This window comes from Hyperolius riggenbachi, chromosome 4 (assembly GCF_040937935.1).
Source record: "Hyperolius riggenbachi isolate aHypRig1 chromosome 4, aHypRig1.pri, whole genome shotgun sequence".
Lineage (NCBI taxonomy): Eukaryota > Metazoa > Chordata > Amphibia > Anura > Hyperoliidae > Hyperolius > Hyperolius riggenbachi.
In genome coordinates this window covers 127,618,884-127,644,237 of record NC_090649.1, presented here as the reverse complement: position 1 = coordinate 127,644,237, position 25,354 = coordinate 127,618,884, and the positions used below count along the sequence as shown (strand labels likewise).

General features: G+C 45.3%; 1 protein-coding gene across 4 annotated transcripts in view; it reads right to left on the bottom strand.

Annotated features, from left to right (window-relative positions):
* Window positions 1-1,276: 1,276 nt before the first annotated feature.
* Window positions 1,277-25,354, bottom strand: part of WDR33 (WD repeat domain 33) — a 162,433-nt gene continuing 138,355 nt past the window's right edge. For 3 of the 4 annotated variants that reach the window (XM_068280575.1, XM_068280577.1, XM_068280576.1), the window contains exons 17-22: window positions 24,197-24,293; window positions 7,610-7,997; window positions 5,041-5,204; window positions 4,822-4,914; window positions 2,027-2,233; window positions 1,277-1,812 (exon numbers count right to left, since the gene is read on the bottom strand). In XM_068280575.1, the coding sequence (XP_068136676.1) occupies window positions 1,607-1,812; window positions 2,027-2,233; window positions 4,822-4,914; window positions 5,041-5,204; window positions 7,610-7,997; window positions 24,197-24,293 (1,155 nt within the window). In that variant the 3' untranslated portion in view covers window positions 1,277-1,606. The remainder of the gene's footprint in view (window positions 1,813-2,026; window positions 2,234-4,821; window positions 4,915-5,040; window positions 5,205-7,609; window positions 7,998-24,196; window positions 24,294-25,354) is intronic. The other variant, XM_068280578.1, reaches the window with a different exon arrangement.

Here is a 25,354-nt window from a genome sequence, read left to right as displayed (position 1 = left end):
GATGTTGCTTACAAGCTTTGCTTTGCTATTCTAACTGTCTGAAGGTCTACTAAGTTCATGTACTGGAGCAATATTTGCTACAATCCTGGCTTTGTGGCTGCATATACCTTGCTTTCTTGCTGCATCAATGAACTGCATATGAACTTTTCTTGCTCTCCTTAGCCCGCATTGGACACAGATACCGGGGCACACAATAGGAACTGCATATGTCCCTATGTTTCAAAGGGACTCCCTGTAGGAACTATATCTATTATCCCTGATTCAGAGATTTTGTATAGCAGACATAGGGGCTTGGTGTGAATGAGTGCATGCATGTGTGTGCTGCGGTGATTTGACCAGCTACCTCAATTTATTTATGTATGTTTATCTTTGGTGACTTTTTGATATAATAAACAGTTTTTGCATTTTTAAAATTTCCTTTGTTTTTCTGTTGCTTGGGGTATATGCATCTAGGCCTCCAACAGTTTTTCCCCATTTACTAGAGTCAATGTTCTCCATACATGGATGGGCTCCCATGTGACTGTGAAATCACATACCCAGTTTAAAGGACAACTGAGGTGAGAGGGATATGGAGGCTGCCATATTTATTTTCTTTTAAACAATGCACATTGCCTGGCATTCCTGCTGATCCTTTGCCACTAATACTTTTAGTCATAGACCCTAAAAAAGCATGCAGCTCAGATGTTTGATTGGATTTGCTGCATGCTTCTTTCAGGTGGGGATTCAGCCACTACTGATGCGTGAAAGATCAGCAGGATGCTTGGCAACTGGTATTTTTACAAGGAGATAAATATGGCAGCCTCCATATGCCTCTCACTTAAGGTGTCCATTAAATATCCCATTACGCGGTGCTGCCGTATCATTGTCATAAGCAGGGTAAGAACATAGTCAGGGCCAAAGAGAGCTGTGTGTGTTTCTCAGACTAGGCAAAGCTCGCTCACAACAAGGCAACAGAAAGTGATGACACTTTACACAGTAGAGTAATTCTTTAAGGAAAAAAAAATAGCTCATTGCATTATGTGCCCAGATCTGGTGTAACATGTATAACAAAACTATTGTTCTGCAAGAGACCTTTAGATACCCTATCAGGAGATGTGTCCTGGTCTCTTCACATAGGTGAAAGAATGAATGTCCTTTAAATTATAGCAAAGTAATGAGCTGGAATACATAGTTAGTGGCCACTGTGGACCTGTATTGGGAAATACTGATCTAAAATACTAATATATTTTCACATAAACATCTTTTCGTTCGACAAATGAAAACAAATAAGAACAGATTTTCTTCCATTATTTGTTGAGAATTTTACATTCAGTATTTCCTACAAAAAAAAATGTAACTGTTACTGACGAACTGTACAAAGTTCTGAAGGTCTCCTTTCTCCCCCAACTTTTGGGGGAATAGAGGGCCGGAAGTGACGGATTTGTTGACTTTAGTATGGATGGAAAAACTAAGAGAAATGAAAACAAACTTGGTTGGATTTCTCCTTGGATGAGGTTTCCAGTGTTCCAGCTATAAGTCTTTAGATCTGCAAACATAGTCCTCTTCAACTTTGATATCACTGACATCTTTTAAAAAGTTCTAGTTCTCTTTGGTCCAATATGGACACCTATCGATTCCTCCCACCTCCACTGCTACTTCCGCTCCCCCGAGGACCGCCTCTCCACTGACTAGAGTTCATACTGCTGTTTGATCCAGATCCTCCTCGGCCCCAGTTCCCCCGGGTACCTCTTGTGGATCCCTCTTCAAGTTCTTGGGAGTTGGAGCGACTCAGTCTTTGTGACCTGCTGGGAGGAGGTCCAGCTAGGTCACGACCTGTGTGATACGGAGAAAAACAACAGGAGGAAATAATTACATGTATGACGAACATTGCCAGTCACAGAACAGGGCATCGTTGCTTTCCATGTGGTCAGGTTGAAATCTAGCCACCCATAAACTGTTCATCCTAAAAATTCTGTTGCACACATTATATTAACAAGTTCTCACGCTATGAAATGAGCAAAACCATGCAGGATTAATAAAGGTTTACCTTTACCAGGTTCATCTCCTGGGCCTCCCATGGAATCCATTTCTCTGGAATCAGGAGTTCCAGGTCCATCAATCCAAGGTCTTTTGCGGGGTGGTAGGGAAGCCATGTCCATGCCTTGTAAAGAGGATGAGCGCTCTCTGCTGGCTGGAGAGTGGCCTTCTGGAGTTGGGATATCTCCGTGAGGACTGCCCTGGAAGTGATCTGGACCTGTTGAGTGAAGCATGCATACACATTAACCCATCACACAGGAAAGGGAACAGTTCTGTGCCTTCCAGAAAAGCACCCAATCACAACAACACATCTCGCAAAGGATGCAAGAAATCTACGAATTAATACATTTCATTTTTACATTTCATTGATTTTTTTTTTTTTTTATGAAAATTTGTTTAACCTATTTTGGTTCCTGGACGTAGTTTCTACGTCCAGGAACCATGCGCGCTACCGCGCGCCCCCGCGGCCGATCGTGCGCGTGCATGCGCACTCCCGGCCGCGGATTCGGTAGCCAAGGAATCAATGTATCGGGCTATTTAGCCCGATCACTGATTCCTCTCCCCTGCTGAAAAAGCGACAGCTTCTCTCGGAAGCTGAGCTTTTTCTGGCCGTCTCCTTCCCGATGCGTCACTCTAAGCGCGTGCTACGCTTAGAGTGACGTCATGTAAACAAACTCATGGCCGCCATCTTGTGGCCAAAAAGTAATACTACACCTGAAAAACAAAAACAAAAAGAATTAACACACATTTACATTATAAATCTATTGTTTACCTCCCACCCTCCCAAAAGTACCCAAATAAAATGTTTAGTATAAAAATAAAAAAAACATTAGAATAAAAAAAAAATAAACATGTAAATATTTACCTAAGGGTCTAAACTTTTTAAATATCAATGTAAAGATGAAAGATTTCTATATTTTTTTTTATTTTAAACTTGTAAATAGTGACAGATGCAAAATGGAAAAAATGCACCTTTATTTCCAAATAAAATATTGTCGCCATACATTGTGATAGGGACATAATTTTAACGGTGTAATAACCGGGACATATGGACAAATACAATACGCGAGTTTTAATTATGGAGGCATGTATTATTTTAAAACTATAATGGCTGAAAACTGAGAAATAATGAATTTTTCCATTTTTTTCTTATTCTTCCTGTTAAAATGCATTTACAGTAAAGTGGCTCTTAGCAAAATGTACCAACTAAGGAAAGCCTAATTGGTGGCGGAAAAAACAAGATATAGATCAGTGCATTGTGATAAGTAGTGATAAAGTTATAGGCTAATGAATGGGAGGTGAACATTTCTCACGTGAAAACGACGGAACCTGAATGGGTTAAAAGTCAATGTGGGAGCTTTTGCTTTTTTATCTCTTGACCTGTTATGCATTTACCTGGGAGGGCATAGACCAGCCTTTCTCAACCTTTTTTGACCCGAGGAACCCTTCGGGAAATTTTCAAATCTCGGGGAACCCCTGACGCGTGCGTATGTATGTATGTATGTATGTATGTATGTATGTATGTATGTATGTATGTATGTATGTATGTATGTATGTATGTATATATATATATATATATATATATATATATATATATACATACATACATATATATATATACATATATATACATATATATATATATATATATATATATATATATATATATATATATATATATATATATATATACATATACATATATATATATATATATATATATATATATATATATATATATATATATATATATATATACATACATACACACACACATATATATATATATATATATATATATATATATAATTTACCCTATATTAAAATTTAACCCATTTCCCCTCTATAGTATGGCACCTGTGCCCTCTTTATTTAGCGTTTCCTGCTATGTCCCCCTTAACAGGTATGGCCCCTTTTGTCCCACTTGTTAGAAATTATGGCTCCCATGTGCCCTTATTAACAAGTGTGGCTACTATGTCCCACTTTTCTGTGGCTGCTTTGTCCCCCCTTTCTGTGGCTGCTTTGTCCCCCCTTTCTGTGGCTGCTTTGTCCCCCCTTTCTGTGGCTGCTTTGCCCCCCCTTTCTGTGGCTGCTTTGCCCCCCGTTTCTGTGGCTGCTTTGCCCCCCGTTTCTGTGGCTGCTTTGCCCCCCGTTTCTGTGGCTGCTTTGCCCCCCGTTTCTGTGGCTGCTTTGTCCCCTCCTTTCTGTGGCTGCTTTGTCTGTTTGTGTGCTGCTGTCCCCCCTTTATGTGTCTGCTTTATGCGTTTGTTCGCTGCTGTCTCCCCTTTCTATGGCTGCTTTGCCCGTTTGTGTGCTGCTTTCCCCCCTCTCTGTGGCTGCTTTGTCCCCCGTTTCTGTGGCTGCTTTGCCCGTTTGTGTGCTGCTTTCTGCCCCCTTTCTCTGGCTGCTGTCATTAGTGTCAGGGAGTGCAGGGAAAAAAACCTCCATACTTACCATCTGACGTCCTTTGCTCCTTCCTTGAAGCTGGGATCCTGTTACAACTCCCGCGCGTGCCGGAACTATAGAGCTGGCTTCGGGTGATGCGGCTGCTTTATAGATCCATCCGCCGCATCACTCACAGCAGCGTGAAGGAATCCTTCTGCTCTGCTGCTGCAAACCTATGGAGAAGCGGGACTATAATGTCCCGCGGAAGTGTCAAATTGACACGGAACCCCTGGAGGGTTCTCGCGGAACCCCAGGATTCCGCGGAACCCCGGTTGAGAATGGCTGGCATAGACAAATGCCATATAAGAATGCAAAATGTAATCAAGATACTGAAAATTGAGAGGGACAAAAAAGTCCTACCTCCATCTCTGGTTAAATCTCGCGGTGGGTGATTGGGTCCCCTATCGGTTCCAGGAAACTGGTCCGGAGTAGGCAGAAGTCCTTTCCTTGCTTCTGTAGCAAAACAAGAACAACAGTAATAACTATACACGAACATTAAAGAGCTTCATCCCTATACAACTAGTTATCAAAACAACTAAGGAACAATCAAGAAAAAAAACCTCTAAAAATAAAGCACACCTCTCGGAGCACCTCGTCCACGCCCCCTCGTAGGTTCACGCCCTCGTGTGGATTCTTCCTTCATTTCAAAGGCATCGTCAGGAACAAAGTCATCTGGAGTGAAGAACTGATCCCTAGACCTGGAGCTACGACTTTCATGCCTAGGGGGACCAGTCCTGCGGAAACTAAATAGAAAAGCAAAAATCAGTCTAACACAGTCGAATACATTTAAAAGTACTTAAATATATAAAAGTTATATATAAGTTGGTGCTTTCAAAGGCAATAGTAAATCTGAAAGCAAATCCACAATATACACAAACACTTGCACAAACCCATTTTACAACCCTTCTCCGGCCTCCAAACTTTTTTTCATGCATACGATAACACATCTACATTGACTAGCAATGCCCTGTCCCAGCACAATACAATGGTCGGCATTTGCACCGGAGGGGATCCCCGGGCCACCGCCTGGGATCGGAGTTGCGGCGAGGGCACAGGACTGCTGCCAGGGGCTGGAGGAAGCCCCGGGTAAATAGATGTTTTTGTTTTTAAACTTCTTGCACCTTCCCTTTAACCAGTACACAATCCAGGAAGAACTTCCTTCCCTGTTCAGCATTGACAGAAGCTGCACTTCAAGAGGAATTAAGAACTAAGCGTTTCTTTAAAAGATGCAAACCCTATATACTGCCGACCACATCTGGGTCCAGATCACGGGAGTTCATGTCTCCATTCGGCCTTACTTCCTGATATGCCATGGGGGAACTAAAGGGTACTATGGGGAATCTGGATATTTCACAATTGACCTAACCAGTTCCTAGCACAAACGGACATACTGGATCGACTTAACTCAGGACTACTTGCAGGAACTTTCTTTTTGATGTTGTTAAAGGAGTCATCAGGCAATCTAAAGGAAAGCCGGTTTACTTACCTGGTGCTTTCTCCAGCCCCTTGCAGCTGTCTGCCACATGCTGACAGCTCCGTTCCCAGCCACCGTCCCGGGGTCCCCACACGGTGTAGAGGACGACTTCGAAGTCGTCCTTACTGCGCCTGCGTGAAACGCTTCTTTCAATGAAGCCTCCGTTGTCCGCAGCGAACTGCGCAGGTGCAGTAGACCTAGAGGTCGTCCACTGCATCGTGCGAGGACCCTGGGCCAGCGACTGGGAATGGACCTGTCGGCATGGGACAGACAGCTGCAAGGGGCCGGAGAAAGCCCCAGGTAAGTAAATAGGCTTTCCTTTAGTTTGCCTGATGACTCTTGGGTGGGGGTGGAGGGAGAGGGAAAGTTAAGGCTGTTCATTATCATACTGCAATTATATCATACCTCCAATGCGGGCGATATTTGCTCTAAAAGCACATATGCTGTAATGGTGAAAATTCTGAAAATTTCAATAAAAATGTTTGAGATAAAAAGGAAGTCTGAATTTGCGCTTGAAGGAATTCAAAACACAAAATAATTAATATGCATAGTTTTATAAAATTCCGATGGTCAGTAAAAACTACAGCGCTGCCATAGATCGCAGCATTGTACATTGTATATAGAAGGCGGTTTTGCCGTCTAACAGTCTCCTAGCGGCGATCGCCGCTTGGAGACTGATGACAAGCGTCGTGGAGCGGTCGGCTAGTAGTTAAAGGACAACTGAAGCAAGAGGAATACGGAGGCTGCCATATGTATTTCCTTTTAAGCAATACCAGTTGCCTGGCAGCCCTGCTGGTCTATTTGGCTGTCAGTGTTGTCTGTATCACACCAGAAACAAGCAGACGGCGAATCTTGTCAGATCTGACAAAAACCGTCAGAAACACCTAATCTGCTGCATGCTTGTTCAGGGTCTATGGCTAAAGGTATTAAGAAGTAGGGTAGCAGCAGGATAGTCAGGCAACTGGTATTGCTTAAAAGGAAATAAATATGGTAGCCTCCATATACCTTTCACTACAGTTGTCCTTTAAATATCTATACACATGTGACAGTTTATATAAGAGTCATAGGAACAAGGTGAAAATGTGAATCAAACAAGCCAAGTGTAACAAGTGACATGTAGTCAAAGAGAATTATCATGGATTGACCCAGATGGAAATTTGTCCGATAAGCTTTTTATCCAGTCAGCTTGCAGCCAATCACCTGCACAGTGGTGGCAGTTGATCAAAGAAAGTCCTTCAGTAATCCTTCACAGTAAAATAAAGAAAGCACATGATCTACACACTCTTATTTATTCAGGCATCGGAAACACTTAGGGCTGGTTCAGACGGGCGTCTGCAGAGCATTTACCGCCAGCGTTCAAGACTTGGCGTTAAACGCTCCCATTCAAGTGAATGGTAGCGTTTGTACCAGGCGTTTATGCGAACACGGCGTTCGGGTCCCAATTTTCCCTGGCGTTCAAGGCGACCCTGGACGCTACATGTGACATAAGAATATTTTCCACATGCAAGCTTCTATTTTGCATAGCACTTTAGTAAGGAGGCTTTTTGGTCTCTTTCAGCCCCGTACTCACTCTCCTAGGAGTTCTGGTTCACCATGAGCTTGCTGGGTAATCTGTAACTGCATGTGCAGCTTTATAATAGAACAGACTTGCTGCCTGCATAAACTTCAATTTACCTGTCATCTCGTTGTCCTCGAAACCTCATATCTTCAGATTCTCTGGGAAACTGATCATCAGAGTGTCTCCTGCCCTCCCATCGCCCTAAATCTCTTTCTCGGTCAGGGTAATCTCTGGGGTTGGGAGGGAACTGCGGCCCAGAACCACCTCTCCTCCATTTGTCATCTTGTAATGCAGGAGGTCCAGCTCTCCCATCAAACTCACGTCCTCGTTGTCCGTACCGATCTTCTTGGTAGAATTCCTCAGGGGGCTCAAGTGCCTCAGAGGGTGGGCCTCGCCTATCAGGAGGCCCTCTATCTCTGGTATCCAAAAATTCTTGTCCAGCTCGGAAAGGACTTGGCTCGCGTCTTCGTTCAGGTTGGTGGTTTGTGGAGCCCCGCATCTCGCCTGCAATGAAATCATACAGGTTATGCATTCCTTTCTTCCTACAGCTTGTCAGGTTTTCAATTATCAGAACTTAATAGAGATTTATTAATTGAATAAAAACATAATTAACCACCTTGGCGGTAATGACGAGCTCAGCTCGTCCATTACTGCCGCGGTGAATTTCTCAGGCCCTGCTGGGCCGATTGTCACAATATTTTTTTAAACACGCAGCTAGCACTTTGCTAGCTGCGTGTTGGACGCGCTCGCCGCCGATCCCGGATGCGTAACAGGCCACCCCCCCCCCCTGAGACCCCTGCACAGCCTGGCCAATCAGTGCCAGGCAGCGCTGAGGGGTGGATCGGGACTCCCTCTGACGTCACGACGTCGATGACGTCATCACGATCGTCGCCATGGCGACGGGGGAGCCAAACAGGAAATCCCGTTCTGAACAGGATTTCCTGTTTGCTCTGATCGCTAGAGGCGATCGAAAGGGGCAAGGGGGGGGGGGGGGGGATGCTGCTAGGCTAGCTACATGATTTAACAAAAAAATAAATAAATAAATAGTGCTGCGCAGCCACCCTGGCGCAATCAATAGAACGCCAGGGTGGTTAATGTCCTTTAAAAATATAACCTTATAGGATTGCATGGTTTATTATAGATATTAGTAAGTGTATCCTGATTTATATTATATATGCATGCATGTTGGATTTATTATATGGATTGCAAGAAATGGATTTTTTATATTATTTTTATATAAGATTTAAATCTGTGTAGTCAATTTAACCACTTGAGGACCACAGTCTTTCTACCCCTTAAGGACCAGGCACTTTTTTTCCATTCAGACCACTGCAGCTTTCACGGTTTATTGCTCGGTCATACAACCTACCACCTAAATGAATTTTACCTCCTTTTCTTGTCACTAATACAGCTTTCTTTTGGTGCTATTTGATTGCTGCTGCATTTTTAGTTTTTATTATATTCATCAAAAAAGACATGAATTTTGTAAAAAAAAAATGACTTTTTTAACTTTCTGTGCTGACATTTTTCAAAAAAAGTAAAATTTCCTATACATTTGAGCACGAAAGTTATTCTGCTACAGGTCTTTGATAAAAAAAAAAACATTCAGTGTATATTTATTGGATTGGGTAAAAGTTATAGCGTTTACAAACTATGGTGCAAAAAGTGAATTTTCCCATTTTAAAGCATCTCTGACTTTTCTGCGCACCTGTCAGGTTTCATGAGGTGCTAAAATTCCAGGATAGTATAATTACCCCCCAAATGACCCATTTTGGAAAGAAGACATCCCAAAGTATTCACAAAGAGGCATGGTGAGTTCATAGAAGATTTTATTTTTTGTCACAAGTTAGCGGAAAATGACACTCTGTGACAAAAAAAAAATAAAAAAATAAAAAATCAATTTCTGCTAACTTGTGACAAAAAAAAAAAATGAAATCTGCCACGGACTCACCATAGCCCTCTCTAAGTACCTTAAAGTGTCTACTTTCCAAAATGGGGTCATTTGTGGGGTGTATTTACTGTCCTGGCATTTTGGGGGGTGCTAAATTGTAAGCACCCCTGTAAAGCCTAAAGGTGCTCATTGGACGTTGGGCCCCTTAGCGCACCTAGGCTGCAAAAAGGGGTCACAAATGTGGTATTGCCGTACTCAGGAGAAGTAGTATAATGTGTTTTGGGGTGTATTTTTACACATACCCAGAAATATCTCTGTAAATGACAATCTTGATTTTTTTTTTACAAACAAATGTCCATTTACAGAGAGATTTTTCCCACCCAGCATGGGTATGTGTACAAATACACCCCAAAACACATTATTCTACTTCTCCTGAGTACGGCGATACCATGTGTGGCACTTTTTTGCACCCTAACTGCGCTAAGGGGCCCAAAGTCCAATGAGTACCTTTAGGATTTTACAGGTCATTTTGAACAATTTCGTTTCAAGACTACTCCTCACGGTTTAGGGCCCCTAAAATGCCAGGACAGTACAGGAACCCCACAAATGACCCCATTTTAGAAAGAAGACACCCCAAGGCATTCCGTTAGTAGTATGGGGAGTTCATAGAAGATTTTATTTTTTGTCACAAGTTAGCGGAAAATGACACTTTGTGAAAAAAAACCAATAAAAATCAATTTCTGCTAACTTGTGACAAAAAATAAAATCTTCTATGAACTCCCCATACTACTAACGGAATACCTTGGGGTGTCTTCTTTCTAAAATGGGGTCATTTGTGGGGTTCCTATACTGTCCTGGCATTTTAGGGGCCCTAAACCGTGAGGAGTAGTCTTGAAACCAAATGTCGCAAAATGACCTGTGAAATCCTAAAGGTACTCATTGGACTTTGGGCCCCTTAGCGCAGTTAGGGTGCAAAAAATGCCACACATGTGGTATCGCCGTACTCAGGAGAAGTAGTACAATGTGTTTTGGGGTGTATTTTTACACATACCCATGCTGGGTGGGAGAAATATCTCTGTAAATGGACAATTGTGTGTAAAAAAAAGCAAAAAATTGTCATTTACAGAGATATTTCTCCCACCCAGCATGGGTATGTGTAAAAATACACCCCAAAACACATTATACTACTTCTCCTGAGTACGGCGATACCACGTGTGGCACTTTTTTGCACCCTACCTGCGCTAAGGGGCCCAAAGTCCAATGAGTACCTTTAGGATTTCACAGGTCATTTTGCGACATTTGGTTTCAAGACTACTCCTCACGGTTTAGGGCCCCTAAAATGCCAGGACAGTATAGGAACCCCACAAATGACCCAATTTTAGAAAGAAGACACCCCAAGGTATTCCGTTAGTAGTATGGGGAGTTCATAGAAGATTTTATTTTTTGACACAAGTTAGCGGAAATTGATTTTTGTTTTTTTTTCCACAAAGTGTCATTTTCCGCTAACTTGTGACAAAAAATAAAATATTCTATGAACTCACCATGCACCTCACGGAATACTTTGGGGTGTCCTCTTTCCAAAATGGCATCATTCGTGGGGTCTGTCCTGGCATTTTAGGGTCTCTGCAATCATTACATGTATGGCCAGTATTAGGAGTTTCTGCTATACTCCTTATATTGGGCATGAGGGTAATGCACTCTGGGCTGAAAGGAAAAATGAACGTCAAACAATCAATCAATCAATGTGGATGAAAAAATATCTGCCAAAAAAATTTGAAAAAAAAAAAAAAGAGGAAGGCGTCTGCCAGGACATAGGAGCTGCCGCCCCAAAAATCCAAACCCACCAGCTCGTATGCCCTGGCAAACCCGATTTATCCATTCACACCGATCGATGTGGATGAACAAATCACCGATTTTGTGTAACCTGACAGAAGCACAATGCTTCTGTCAGGATGCACCATCAGTGCTGCAGCTGATTGGTCAGTCTGGATAGAAAAAAGAGAGAAGAAAAAAGACAAAACAATACAAAAAGGAGGGGAAGGTGTCTGCCTGGACATAGGAGCTGCCGCCCCAAAAATCCAAACCCACCAGCTCGTATGCCCAGGCAAACCCGATTTATCCATTCACACCGATCGATGTGGATGAACAAATCATTGCCAGAGTTCTTTTTTGATACAAAGTGCTTGCCAAAGCATATGAACCCCAACACCGCTCCTCGGCCCATATGCCTCGGCAAACGTAGCTTTTTGACTGCGGAGGAGAAATCTCATCCTGCAGCGCTGCATGCACCGACTTGTGTGTAATCTGACAGACGCGCGATGTTCTGTCAGGATGCACCATCAGTGCTCCAGCTGGTTAGTCGTTCGTTCGGTCCACCTGGAAGGATAATGGATGGAAAAAGAGAAAAAAAAATACAAAAAAACCCCCAAAAACAAGCAAGCAGCAAAGCAATTACTTCATTAACATTAATTAACTTTGAACTTTTTTAATCAAAACCTTAACACTGTGAACCAAACATTAACTTTTTTGCTTACCTGTTTTTTGTTTTTTTTTTAAACTTACCTCCCGAGGACAAACCTCTCCTCCCCCATGGGACAATGTGCGAAGTGCAAATCGCACAGAGTTGTGGCGAAGTACATTCCGCATTTTGTCCCAAGTGAAAGGAGAGGTTTCTGGCAGCCCTGTGTATTAGGGTCTCTGGAAACCCGATGTTTGGTTTCACACTGCATATTGACATATCCGGTGGGTCGAGCCCGCCGCACCGTACCGTCCAAAACAGACCTTCAGGGTATACCACAAGAGTAGCATTCGGCCTAGTAATGAACTGCGTCGCCGTAGACTAACATGACTTCCGGGCCGACCCAAACTGCTGCAGAAGCCACGCAGTAACGTAAGCATGCACTAGCGTTAAGTCAAGCACTTCCGGCGTAGGGGGGACCGCAAAGTGTGACTTTCGCTAGGCATTTTGCCCTAACGCATCGCAGCAGTGTGAAATAGCACTGAGAGACCCTTGTGTGCCTACCGCTGTGTCTGTAGTTCCCTACTCTCTAATAGTGTACCTCCTCGTGGTACCTCTCAAAACACTCCCCTAGGCATAGGCCAGGCTGGTCAGGGCAGCGGGGACAATAAACAGTGGTGTCACGCCTTGTTCCAGCCCTGCTGCAGACACGACAACGTTTTCTTCGGATTCGTTGACCTGGGGTACTCGGAATTGGATAGGCGTAATGCCTTCCATGCAGCCGGCTAGTTGCATCTTGGGGTTGGGCCCGGACACCTCCTGGATACAGGAGTTCCATAGTGATCTGTTTCTGAAATTGAAGAAACGATCCAGTTCTCCCAGCCTTACTGTAGAGAACAAAGCTGTTGTAAACTGCCAATTGAATTAAATAAAAAGACACTTTTTTTATACCAGTGCCTTGTTGTGCGGGAAAGTAAATAGGGCGCTAACCTCTGGTCATTGAAATCCACCCCTCCCATGTTGGTATTATACTCGTGGACGACAAGGGGTTTTTCAATGACCTCAGTTCGCCGTTGAATTTCAACTGTCGTGTCTGCGTGAATGGTGGACAGAAAGTAAATGTCCCTCTTGTCCTTCCATTTCAACGCGAGCAGGTCGTCAGCACTCAATGCGGCCCTCTGCCCCCGTTAAAGTTTGGTGGTAATGAGCCGTAGGGGGAAGCCCTGGTGACTAGGCCGCACGGTGCTACAGCATCGGATTCCTTATAACTTTAAAGAGGAACTGTAACATCAAAATGTCCCCTGGGGGGTACTCACCTCGGGTGGGGGAAGCCTCAGGATCCTAATGAGGCTTCCCACGCCGTCCTCCGTCACTCGGGGGTCTCACTGCAGCCCTCTGTACAGCGTCGACATAAATATTTACCTTCCCGGCTCCTGCGCAGGCGCTCTGGTGGCTGTCGGCTCCGAAGTAGGCGGAAATACCCGATCGTCGTCGGGTCTGCTCTACTGCGCAGGCGCAAGTCTCCGGCGCCTGCGCAGTAGAGCGGACCCGACGGAGATCGGGTATTTCTGTCTAGTTCCGAGCCGAAAGCAGCCACAGCGCCCCCGCTGGAGCCTGCAAAGGTAAATATTGAACTGACATTCGGGTCTGTCGCCGGCTGTTCGGAGGGCTGCAGCGAGACCCCCGTGGGACAGAGGACGGCGTGGGAAGCCTCATTAGGATCCCGAGGCTTCCCCCACCCGAGGTGAGTACCCCCCAGGGGATCTTTTTGATGTTACAGAGTCTCTTTAAGTGCTGATAGAGGGCCACACTTGAGTAGTAATTGTCCACATAAAGATGGTACCCCTTCTGGAACAAGGGTGACGCCAAGTCCCACACAACCTTTCCACTGCTCCCCAGGTAGTGAGGGCATCCGACCGGCTCCAATTTGGAGTCTTTTCCCTCATAGATCCTAAAATAAGATGTATAGCCTGTGGCTCTTTTACAGAGCTTACACAGTTTCACCCAATACCGGGCACGCTTGCTTGGGATGTACTGTTTGATGCCAAGGCACCCGGTAAAACGTATGAGGGACTCGTCTACGCAGATTTGCTGTTCAGGGGTATAAGCATCTGCAAATTTTGATGACAGGTGGTCTATGAGGGGCCGAATTTTGTGGAGCCGGTCAAAAGCAGGGTGGTCACGTTCATGACAGGTTTCGTCATCATTGAAGTGCAGGAAGCGCAGGATATTCTCATATCGTGTCCTGGACATGGCAGCAGAGTACAAGGGAACATGTTGTGATGGGTCCGTAGACCAATAAGACCGCAACACATTTTGTTTGATTAGTCCCATGTGTAAGAGAAGGCCCCAAAAAATTTTAATTTCGGAAACTTGGACTGGTTTCCACCGAAATGGCTGGGCAAGGGGGACATTCGGATTGGCGGTTAGAAATTGTGTGGCTTTACGATTGGTCTCTGCCATGACTAGGTCTAAGAGATCCTTTGTGATGAACAGATAAAAAAAAGTCTAGGGGCGATCCTAGATTATCTGTCTCCACCTGGACTCCAGACTGGGCGGTGAAAGGGGGCAGTACGGGTGCGGCGGTATCAGGGGATTGCCAATTTGGATTTGCCAGCACCTCTGGTAAACTAGGGGTAGTACGGGCCCGTCTCCTTGGTGGCTGCGACTGGGGTGTTACTGCACGTGCCACCGAACCAGTTTCAACTTCCATGCTGGTGCTCGCCACTTCACCAGGGTGTACGGAAGTACTGGTTCCAGGTCCAGGAGATTCTGTGCTGCTGGTGCCTGCCCCACCATGAAATCTCAGACCAGCACGAGCACCACTCTGCTGCCCTTGAGGCTGATCCTGCTCCACCTGTGGTCCAACGACATGGGGTGTGGTACGCCTGGCTCTAGCCGGGACCTCAACCTCGTCATCGCTATCGGTCAGTGAGCCACTGCTCAATTCAGGTTCAAACTCTGACCCAGATGATTCGTCGAATGGTTCGTCCCAATCGTCCTCATCCGACTGGGCCATGTACCTGAACACCTCATCATCGGAATACCCCTTTCTTGCCATGGTGGACTGCTAAATTTAGGGGGTATTCCTCTGAGACTACCCAGGAAAAAGAGTACCTACCTAGCGAAAGGGAGTATTTGAGAGGTAGAAAGCTGTGATCACTGAGTTTTGATAAAAAAAAAAATCAAAACTGATGTTTACAGTGCACAGCTAGTGTACAGTGGTTTTTGCAGTGATCAGAAAAAAAAAATTCTGTCACTGCGGTGGGGTGGGCAAAACGCAAGTGCAGGCGAAGGATCAGACCTGATCGGGCAAACACTGCGTTTTTTTAGTGGATCCTAGTGACCTTAATAGATCTGACTGCGATCAGTAATGATCACTTACAGATACTATATAGTAACAATGTTGATTAGCGACAGTGATGACGCTAATTGGTGACTGTGGTGCAGTGGGCTGAGCACTAACTGACACTAACAAAGGGGGCCTAGTTAACTGGCCTAACTGCTAACACTAGTGATACTAAAAAAGTGACAGTTTTCACTGATCACTGTTTTTAGATCACTAGAATAGTGACAGGGGGGTGGTGGCGAGTGGGGAATCAGAGGCAATCAGAAACAATCACAGGGCAATCGCGGGACAATCAAAGCCAATCACAGGGCAATCAAAGCCAATCACGGGACAATCAAAGCCAATCACCGGGCAATCGCGGGACAATCAAAGCCAATCACTGGACAATCAAAGCCAATCACAGGGCAATCACAGCCAATCACAAGGCAATCACAGCCCAATCATAGGCCAATCACGGGGCAATCACAGCCGATCACGGGACAATCAAAGCCGATCACGGGACAATCAAATACAATTACGGGACAATCAAATGCAGTTACAGCACAATCAAATACAATGCACTGGGAAGGTGATTGGGGGGGGGGGGGGGGGGTCTGAGGGCGATCGGAGGGTGAGGGGGGTTGATTAGGTGCCCGCACGGGGCAGATTGGGTCCTGATCTGATGGGTGGCAGACACAGGGGGTGACCGATGGGAGATCAGTGAGTGATTACAGGGGAGAATAGATGTAAACAATGCACTGGGGAGGTTATCAGGAGGGGGGGGGGGGGTCTGAGGGCAATTTGAGGGTCTGGGTGGGTGATCAGGTGCCCCCAAGGGACAGTTTAGGGTCTGCTCTGATGGGTGGTGGTGACAAGGGGTGATAGACAGGTGATCAGTGGGTGATCAGAGGGTAAGGCAGATGTATACAAGTGTATACAGTATACAGGGGGGTGGTCTGGGGGGATCTGAAGGTAGGAAGGGGTGATCAAGGGACCCTAGGGGGCAGTTAGGGACCTAATCTAAATATTAGCGTCGGCAGATAGTGGCAGGGGGTGATTGATGGGTTTATTAGGGGGTGCTTGGGTGCAAATACTGCTGTGCTGGGGTGGTCAGGGGGGGTCCTGAGGGCTGGGGTGGGCGATCGGGGGGTCTGTGGGTGTAAAAAACCTGTTTTGTCCACTGACTACAGGGCTGCCTCCTCCTCGGACGATCGCATGGACGAAGAGTGCAGAGGAGGAGGAGGCAGCCTGTATAATACACTTTGTCATGTAAACAAAGTGTATTATACATTTTGATTGGCCCAGATCGTAATTTTAAACCCCGCTGCTAATTGGCCGGCGGGGTATCGGGCCAGGTGGGCGGGAACTTTTGCCGGCGGCAGCGGGCGTCATAAATGACGCAATCGCTCCCCGGAAACGCCTTAAGGACCCGCCGCCATCAAGCGTATTGCGGTCCTTAAGGCGCCCACTTTGCCGCCGCCCATGGGCTGTGGTCGGTCAGAAAGTGGTTAAGCGGAGTAGTGAAATTCAGGGGCCATGGTTTGTAACAGACTGCTGAATCAAAAAGATTTTCCTCTGTCTGAAGAATGTTTGCTGGAGTAATAATTCTTAATCTTTAGGCAAATCTTAAAAGTTTACTTTGTCTTGGACAATATTGAAGCCAAATGTCCTTGTTTACAGTCCAAGGTGCAAGCTGGCCAGAGACCGCTTGGAGTTACAAGGTGAAGATTCTGATATAGAAGTTCTTATAATCTTATTATGAGGAATTCTATATATGTATGTCATTATATATAGCATGTCATATATAGTAATGTAATAAGCATTATCCTATATTATTTTATATAGTTAAGTGGATAGTATATGGGGATTAAATATCATATATCAGCTTATGAAACGGTCAGAGCTACAATGTGTTTTAGTTTAATGTTTAACTCAGTGACCAGACACTTAAAGAGAGTCTGAAGCGAGAATAGATCTCGCTTCAGACCTCATAGTTAGCAGGGGCACGTGTGCCCCTGCTAAACCGCCGCTATCCCGCGGCTTAACGGGGGTCCCTGTCCCCCCAAATCCCGTCCGCAATGCGGGTGAGCGCTTCCTGGTTGGGGCAGGGCTAACCGCCGCAGCCCTGCCCCACGCGCGTCTGTCAGCGCGTATCTCCGCCTCTTCCCCGCCCCTCTCAGTCTTCCTTCACTAAGAGGGGCGGGGAAGAGGCGGCGATGCGCATCTGATAGATGCGACTGGAAGCAGGGCTGCGGCCGTTAGCCCTTGCCTCCAGGAAGCAAAGTCCACGACCAACTTTGCGACCAACTTTTGCGGGGGGTGGGTTGGGGGTGAAGGGACCCCCGTTTAGCCGCGGGATAGCAGCGTTTTGTGCCCCTGCTATATATGAGAGCTGAAGCGAGATTTAGTCTCACTTCAGTGTCTCTTTAAGAACCATATTTACTAGAATAACATTTTTGGATCAAATGATTGTTCTCAAACAGAGCCATAACTTATTGTTGACCTGTTTTATGTGTTAAGGTATTAAGGGATTATGATCATTCTTCCAATCTAATGAACTGTCAACATAGTGTTGGACATGGTATTAACAGGTCAAGAGGTTATTCTTTTATTTTTATAATATATCTTATACGAGTGTGCCCCCTGCTGGAGGAAATTACACATTCAGAAATAATGTCACATGATTTATATAAAGCTGATACTTAAATGAGCTAGTTAAATAGAAATTTGAAAGAATACGCCAACCAACTCCAATTGGATCTTAGTTAATCCGTGGAGGTTGGATTATTGATAAGAGGAAACAAATAATGAGTGCATTGGACACTCGAGAGACTCATCATTTCAAAAGGACACACTTTCTAAAAGAAACGCACTCTCCTGTGAAAGACACACAACCTCTGAAAGAAGGGATCCCAGACTCTCATGCCCAACCAGCCTTGAGGCCACTCCCAGATCGGGTTAGCAGTGCAGGCCTGGCAAGATTCCTTACTCCATTTTATTGGTAACTATACATTTTTAAATATATCAAAGCCAACTAAGTTAGGGGCTTGGATTTTCAATGATTCTATACCTAGTATAGAATACCCTGAACATGTGACCTTCCTGGAATTGCAACTAGGAATATCCTTGTTTGATTTGGGTTCATTTTTCTCTACATTTTTTATTAATGCATGTTTTTCCTCCAAGCGTATAACTTGTTATAGAGAGATAAAAGATTGGTTGACATATAAAGGTTTCATTTACAGATCAGGTCATAATTGCATAATTTCATATATTTTTCCTTTGATTTCAAATCAAATTTTTTTTTTATAAAATAAGTGTTTACAGATCAGTAAACATTAAACTTGTTTTATATATTGAGGTTTCTAGACCAGCTAGATCTGCTTCCATATTTTTTTCCTTGTTAGATTGTGCATTACAATCAAGCCTTGCAAATAAGATAAAATGTCTGCCATCTTGCGTTTGGACAGCCTATTGTGATTGATTGATTTTATTGGTTAATATCTGTGGTCAACTTTGCTCTGAAGTGTATAGTCAGCTTATACTGAGAAGTACCTTGTGGTTATTATTATCCTCATTCACACCCCCAGACCAGTCAACAGGCCAGGGGGAGGGGTGGGTCTGCTCCTCTCCCCATCCTGCACATTCCATGTCCTCACTCCACCTTCCTCCCTACAATTCACATCATTTGAGGCCCACACTATCCGCCTATACAATCGCCTCCCAGCCATTGTTGCAGTCTTATACCGCCCTCCAGGCTCCACATGACAATTTCTCAACAACCTTGCCTCCTAGCTCCCACACATCCTCTCCTCCTCCCCACCATAATCCTCAGGGATTTCAATATTCCCATCAATGAACCCAAGAACTCTGTTGTGACCCGGCTACTCACCATAGCCAACTCACATGGCCTAGTACAACACACCAACGCCCCCACTCACACTGCACGTCACTAGAGATGTGGCGAACGGTTCCCGAACCGTTCGCCGGCGAACATCTCTGAATACATGGGCCTCTTACTACTTCCGGGTCGCAATGACCCGGAGTAGTACGTCTGCGCTGCCCGGCGGAGCGCGTCCTAGATCGCGCTCCCATTGCCGGGCACTCTGCGCATGTGTGTGACGTCATGAGTGACGTCACGCTCATGCGCAGAGAGTGCCCGGCAACAGGAGCGCGATCTAGGACGCGCTCCGCCGGGCAGCGCAGGCGTACTACTCCGGGTCATTGCGACCCGGAAGTAGTAAGAGGCCCAGAGAGGTTCGCCAGGCGAACTGTTCGGCCCAACACTACACGTCGCACCCTCGACCTTATATTCACTAAATCCACCACCATTGCAGACCTCGACATCGCACCATTTCCACCCTCAGACCATTACCTTCTCACCTTCAATCTCCACATGGAAGGCACCTCCAAACTACCCGCCCACCCCCCCCCCCCCCCCCCACCTGGTCGATGGCAGCGAGACCTACGCAAGCTCAACCCTGGCGTCCTTGCTGACTCCCTCCATGGCTCCCCACCCTAACCTGTCCTAATCTTGCTGCAGCTCATTATCAAACTCTCTTATCAGCCCTAGAGAAAGCTGCTCCACCAATATTCCGCCGCAACCGACTCCCTAACCCCCAGCCCTGGCGCACTACCCATACTCGCAACCTCCAGAGGGAAACACGTGCCACTGAACGACAATGGAGGAAAACGCAACTAAACCAGGATTTCTTACAGTACAAGACTAACCTGCTGCAGTTCCACACTGCCTTTGCTCATGCGAAGCAGGAATACTTTACCAAGCTCATCGGAGCACAAGCTTCCAATCCCCGGCATCTTTTTGGCACCTTCAACTCCCTGCTTAACCCCCCCCCCCCTTCTGTTTCCTCCCTCTCTGCCACAGATTTAGCCACCCACTTCACCAACAAAATGGTCTCCATCCGTCAGGAAATATCCAACCTTCAATCTTCACCTCCCACCCGCTCACAACCAACTCCTCCTCCACCCTATCCTCCCCTCACCTCCTTCACTCCTACTACCACTGAGGAAGTCAACCACCTACTGCAGACTTCCCATACCACTACCTCCCCCCCTTTGACCCTATCCCTTCTGATCTATTTCAGCCTCACTTCACGGATCTGGCCCCAGTCCTTACTACCCTGTTTAACCTCTCCCTATCCACAGGGCACCTTCCCCTCAGACTTCAAGCAGGCCACAGTACTGCCCCTGCTCAAGAAACCCTCCCTCAACCCCTCGCTACCCTCCAACTACCGCCCGATCTCCCTCCTCCCCTTTGCCTCAAAATTCCTTGAGCGTCTGGTTCACAAACGCCTGACCCAGTACCTCAATGCCAACTCACTACTAGACCCACTGCAATCTGGATTTCGGCCTGCCCACTCAACCGAAACGGCTCTCACCAAAGTGGTCAATGACCTTGCCTTAGCTAAAGCTGATGGTAAATACTCCATTCTCCTCCTCCTTGACCTTTCAGCAGCTTTTGATACAGTAGATCATCCTCTACTCCTCCAGTCCCTCCAATCCATGGGCATTCACAATCTCACCCTGACCTGGCTTTCATCCTACCTCTCCAACCGCTCCTTCACAACCTCCTTCAATGAGTCCTCGTCCACCCCCAACCACCTCTCAGTGGGAGTCCCCAAAGGCTCGGTCCTTGGCCCCCTACTGTTCTCCCTATACACAACCTACATTGGCAAGGTTATCTCCTCCATGGGTTTTAACTATTATCTGTATGCAGATGACACCCAAATCTACCTCCACACCCCTGACATACCCACCACTACCATGGACAAGGTCTCCTCCTGCCTATCTGCCATCTCCTCCTGGATGTCCGCTAGGTTCCTGAAACTAAATCTAGACAAAACGGAATTTATGATCTTCCCACCCCGGTCATCCCTGGACCTCCCAGATGTGCAGGTCACTGTTAACCACACTACCATTCGCCTTACCTCTCAAGCCTGCTGTCTGGGTGTCACCCTGGACTCCGCACTCTCCTTCACTCCCCACATCCAAAACCTCACAAAGTCCTGCAACTTCCACCTTCGTAACATCTGTAAGATTCGCCCTTTCCTGACCTCTGCCACCACCAAACTCCTCATCCATGCCCTCATAATTTCCCGTCTCGACTACTGCAATGCCCTTCTGTCTGGTCTCCCTATGACCCAAATAGCCCCACTGCAGTCCATCATGAATGCGGCAGCCAGAATTATCCACTCCTCCCATCGCTCCACCAGGGCGGCTCCCCTCCGTGAATCCCTCCACTGGCTTCCTATCCAGTCCAGAATCAGATTCAAGATATTGTGTCTGACCTACAAATCCGTCCACAAAACCTGTCCAACCTACATTTCTGATCTTACTCAGAGATACACAACCAAGCCGCTCACTCCGCTCCTCCAATGAACTTCGCCTGACCCTCCCCCGCATCACCCAGTCCCATGCACGTCTCCAAGACTTCTCAAGAGCCGCTCCAACACTATGGAACTCCCTACCATTAGAGCAGCCCCCTCCTTCAACACCTTCAAGAAGGCCCTCCTTTTCACTCTGGCCTACCACCCCTCACAATTGCTCTAAACCCACAGCTGAACTCTGGTCCCCTACCTCTCGTGTCCCTACCTCTCCCTCTAGATTGTAAGCCTTTGGGCAGGGTCCTCCTCCTTTTGTGTCCTACCTGATCATGCACCTCCATTACTGTGCACCCATGCTATGCATTTGAGTGAAGCTAACTTGCCTAATCTCTATGCTCCCCTCCAGTGACTGACTTAGCATTACCTTGTACTCATACTGTGCTGTGTGATCTGGTTTTCTTGTATTCCTGTATTGTCATATTGCTGTTTGTCACCCCTAAATATTGTCTGTAACCTAAATTAATGTCCAGCGCTGCGTAATATATTGGCGCTTTATAAATACAATAAATATCAATAATAATAATTTGTGGTTATTGTTTGATTCATATTATTTGATTTGTAATCATTTTAACAACTTTTATATATTTAATAAATTATTTTTTAAAAGTAAAGAGTTGTCCTGACTTTTCACTCTTTGTACCAGTAGCTTGAGAAACTCGCTATTGGGCGTTTTAATATAAGACTCCTCCCATTATTTTTTAGTAGGAGGCCTTCGTTTTTGATTTTATACATACGGTTATAGTTTATATAATCGTATCGCATAACGCCTGACAAGCTTAACCATTTAACGACCGCCTAACGGCGGCAGGTCGTTAGTAGTTTCCCATGGAAACAACGAGCGGCCTTTCCATGTCAGTTCATGGAGGGTGTCTCTGTGAACAGTCTGCGAGCCGCCTATCGCGGCTCGCAGGCTAAATGTAATAACGCGGGGACCTTACCCTTCTCTTATTGAGAGAGACATCGGTTCCACGCTGCGAAGCATGTTTGCAGGGACATGCAAACTTCTCGGGGTCCCCCAGAGAAGGCTGCACGTGCCGTCCCTGCAAACATGCTTCGTAGCGTGGAACCGATGTCTCTCTCAATAAGAGAAGGGTAAGGTCCCCTAATAAGTTGAATAATGTGTAATGCATAGGTTTGCTTCCATTATTTGTATTGTGAGATGCATTAGTTCTTAATGCACCTGTTCTACTGCAATGAGCACAGTTGTGCCTTTGTGAGGCTTATTAGCCCTACGCAGTGAGTGTTTATTAGGTGCATCTTGGTTAGATGCCCGACCATTTCATTGAATCTCTTGTTGCATAGCATTTTATTATAGTGCTGCACTGTATAAAGTATACATAGTGCTGTATTAAAGCAAACCTGGATGGAAAATCAACGTATGATAAGTAATGACCCTTTGAAGTTTTCAGCACTAAAATATTAGCAGTCTCTTTTTTTCAGCCAAACAGAAAGGTCTCACCTATTTACTTTTAGGACAGAGGGCTGGATTCGACTTGTCATTTGCATATATAACAGCACTCAAAAATCCGGGAAATTAGGGACTTCAGACAAGTTATTAATACAACTATTAATCTATTTGTACCTGTGTTTACACCATCATGTTACATGTTAGCTCATGGAAGCCTTAGGCGAAGGAGAAACTCAGTCTACGTAAGGAAAAAGATGAGGCAGAGCGGTGTGTAGGCTGTTTTTAAGTGCTAGAAAATCAAAGTTATCAAAGTCCCCCTTGCTTTTTTTAACCTTTATGTGAAATGAGTCATATGCAGCTAAAAATAGTGTTTTCAAATTCTGATCACATGGCTACAGTACAGCAAATGAGACTCAGGTTCTGTGGGTGCCACTGCTGCTGCTCCTCCATCGATTGCTGCTGCTCAGACTGCAAGGAGGACTGCACAGACTAAATCTCTCTGAGAAGATTGCAACCTATAGCAGTGACAGTGTGGTGCAGAAAGTGGCAGATATTAGAGCCCTTGTTTACATTCTTTAAAAATGGTTTGATATTATCCAATAAAAAGAAAATAATAGTGCCTGGCATGGGGCTTTTTCCTGAAGCTATCCTCTGATCATGTATTTTCAAGCATACATTCAGTTTCCCTCGCTTTGTGTTAATGTCAGAGCAAAAGGTGAAGAAACCAGTTATAAGTTCAACTCTGCAACAGCTATAAAAAAAGAGAACACTTAAAGAGAAACTGTGACCAAGAATTGAACTTCATTCCAATCAGTAGCTGATAGTCCCCTTTCCCATGAGAAATCTGTTCCTTTTCTCAAACGGATCATCAGGGGGCTCTGTATGGCTGATTTTGTGGTGAAACCCCTCCCACAAATGATGTCAGCGCCTCACAGCACTGAGGTACTGACATCACACTGTGGGAGTCTTGTTGCATTGTGGGAAATAACAGCTGTTTACAACTGCCAAAAAAAGCAAGCAGCATCTCCTTCCAGTGACATCACCTGCCAGTAGTAAAAATGTCACCATGTGATAAATGTCATAATGTAAATCAGGGAGAAGAAAGATTTTACAATGGGAAAACACTGACTAAATCATTTCTACAAAACTATTGAAGAAAATGAAGCACTTTTTTATTACATTATTTTCACTGAAATTCCTCTTTAAAACATTACCTTTGTTTGGAGTTGGTCCATGAGGAGGGGCACGTCCTGGTGGGCCCTGTGACCCCAGGCCTGGTAATAAGGGAGGTGGGGCTTGACCTTTGCCACCCTATGGAAGAAATGAAAATGATATATTAGTACAGCCTACTTAAAGTGAACCTCCGGACTAAGAATCTACTCAGCAGAACTGAAAAGGCTTGGTGTTTCTTTAATAGTTTCACAGCATCAGAACTTTGTTTTTCTTACCAAAGCATCATTTTTAGCTGCATTTTTAGCTAAGCTCCACCCATTAAAGAAAAAAAGCCAGGGCTTTTTTTCCCTGATGCTGTGCAGAGCATGATGGGATTTCCTATGTTGTTAATCACGTTGCCTAGCAACTGGGAGAGGTGCTCAGGACACAGGACAGTTGGAACTCTGTCTCATGCTCCCTGTCACCTCCTTTCAACCAAAAAGATGGCTGCCATCATGAAATCAAACATTTGCCTGTTCTTTTAAAACCGTGTGGGTAAGAGTTTATATTACCTATCTATTTTAATTAACATAACTAATGTAACTTAATGACAGTATGTTTGTTTAGGCTGGAGTTCCTCTTTAATAATCTCATATGATGCAATGATTATGTGCTATGTAATGACTTGCCAGTTAGCCTCACAAACACCCTTTGACTATCCAAAGTGTGGATGCAAAGATAAAAAAAAAATCTATTTTTATTTAAGTTACCGGAGAACAATAATAATTCTTATGAAATAACTTTACATAAAGCAGCAATGAAACTGTTAAGGGCTAGTTCACACTCAGCGCTTGCCTGCTGCTTGCCCTGCTATCGCGTTCGTTCTGCGATTGCGATTCGGCAGCAAAATCTTGAGATTTCTGCGCAATTTGCACTTTTGATTCCCGTCAATAGAACAAGAATCACAGCACAATCGTCTCAAAGATGCTGCATGCAGCGAGTTTGCGATTGATCGCAAATCGCAAACACCACGGTGTGAATCACCAGCGATCAGCAAAGTACTGAAATAGCACCATTTATTGAAAAAACAAATGTATTTCTTGTACATTCCCCTCTTTCAAAGGTGGACAAATGTGAACTCCAGAGATGGCAAGAAGCTCCTGGCACCAGCAGTTTGAGGATCACGCTGATGACTGGCATGGGCCAACTAAGTGATCACC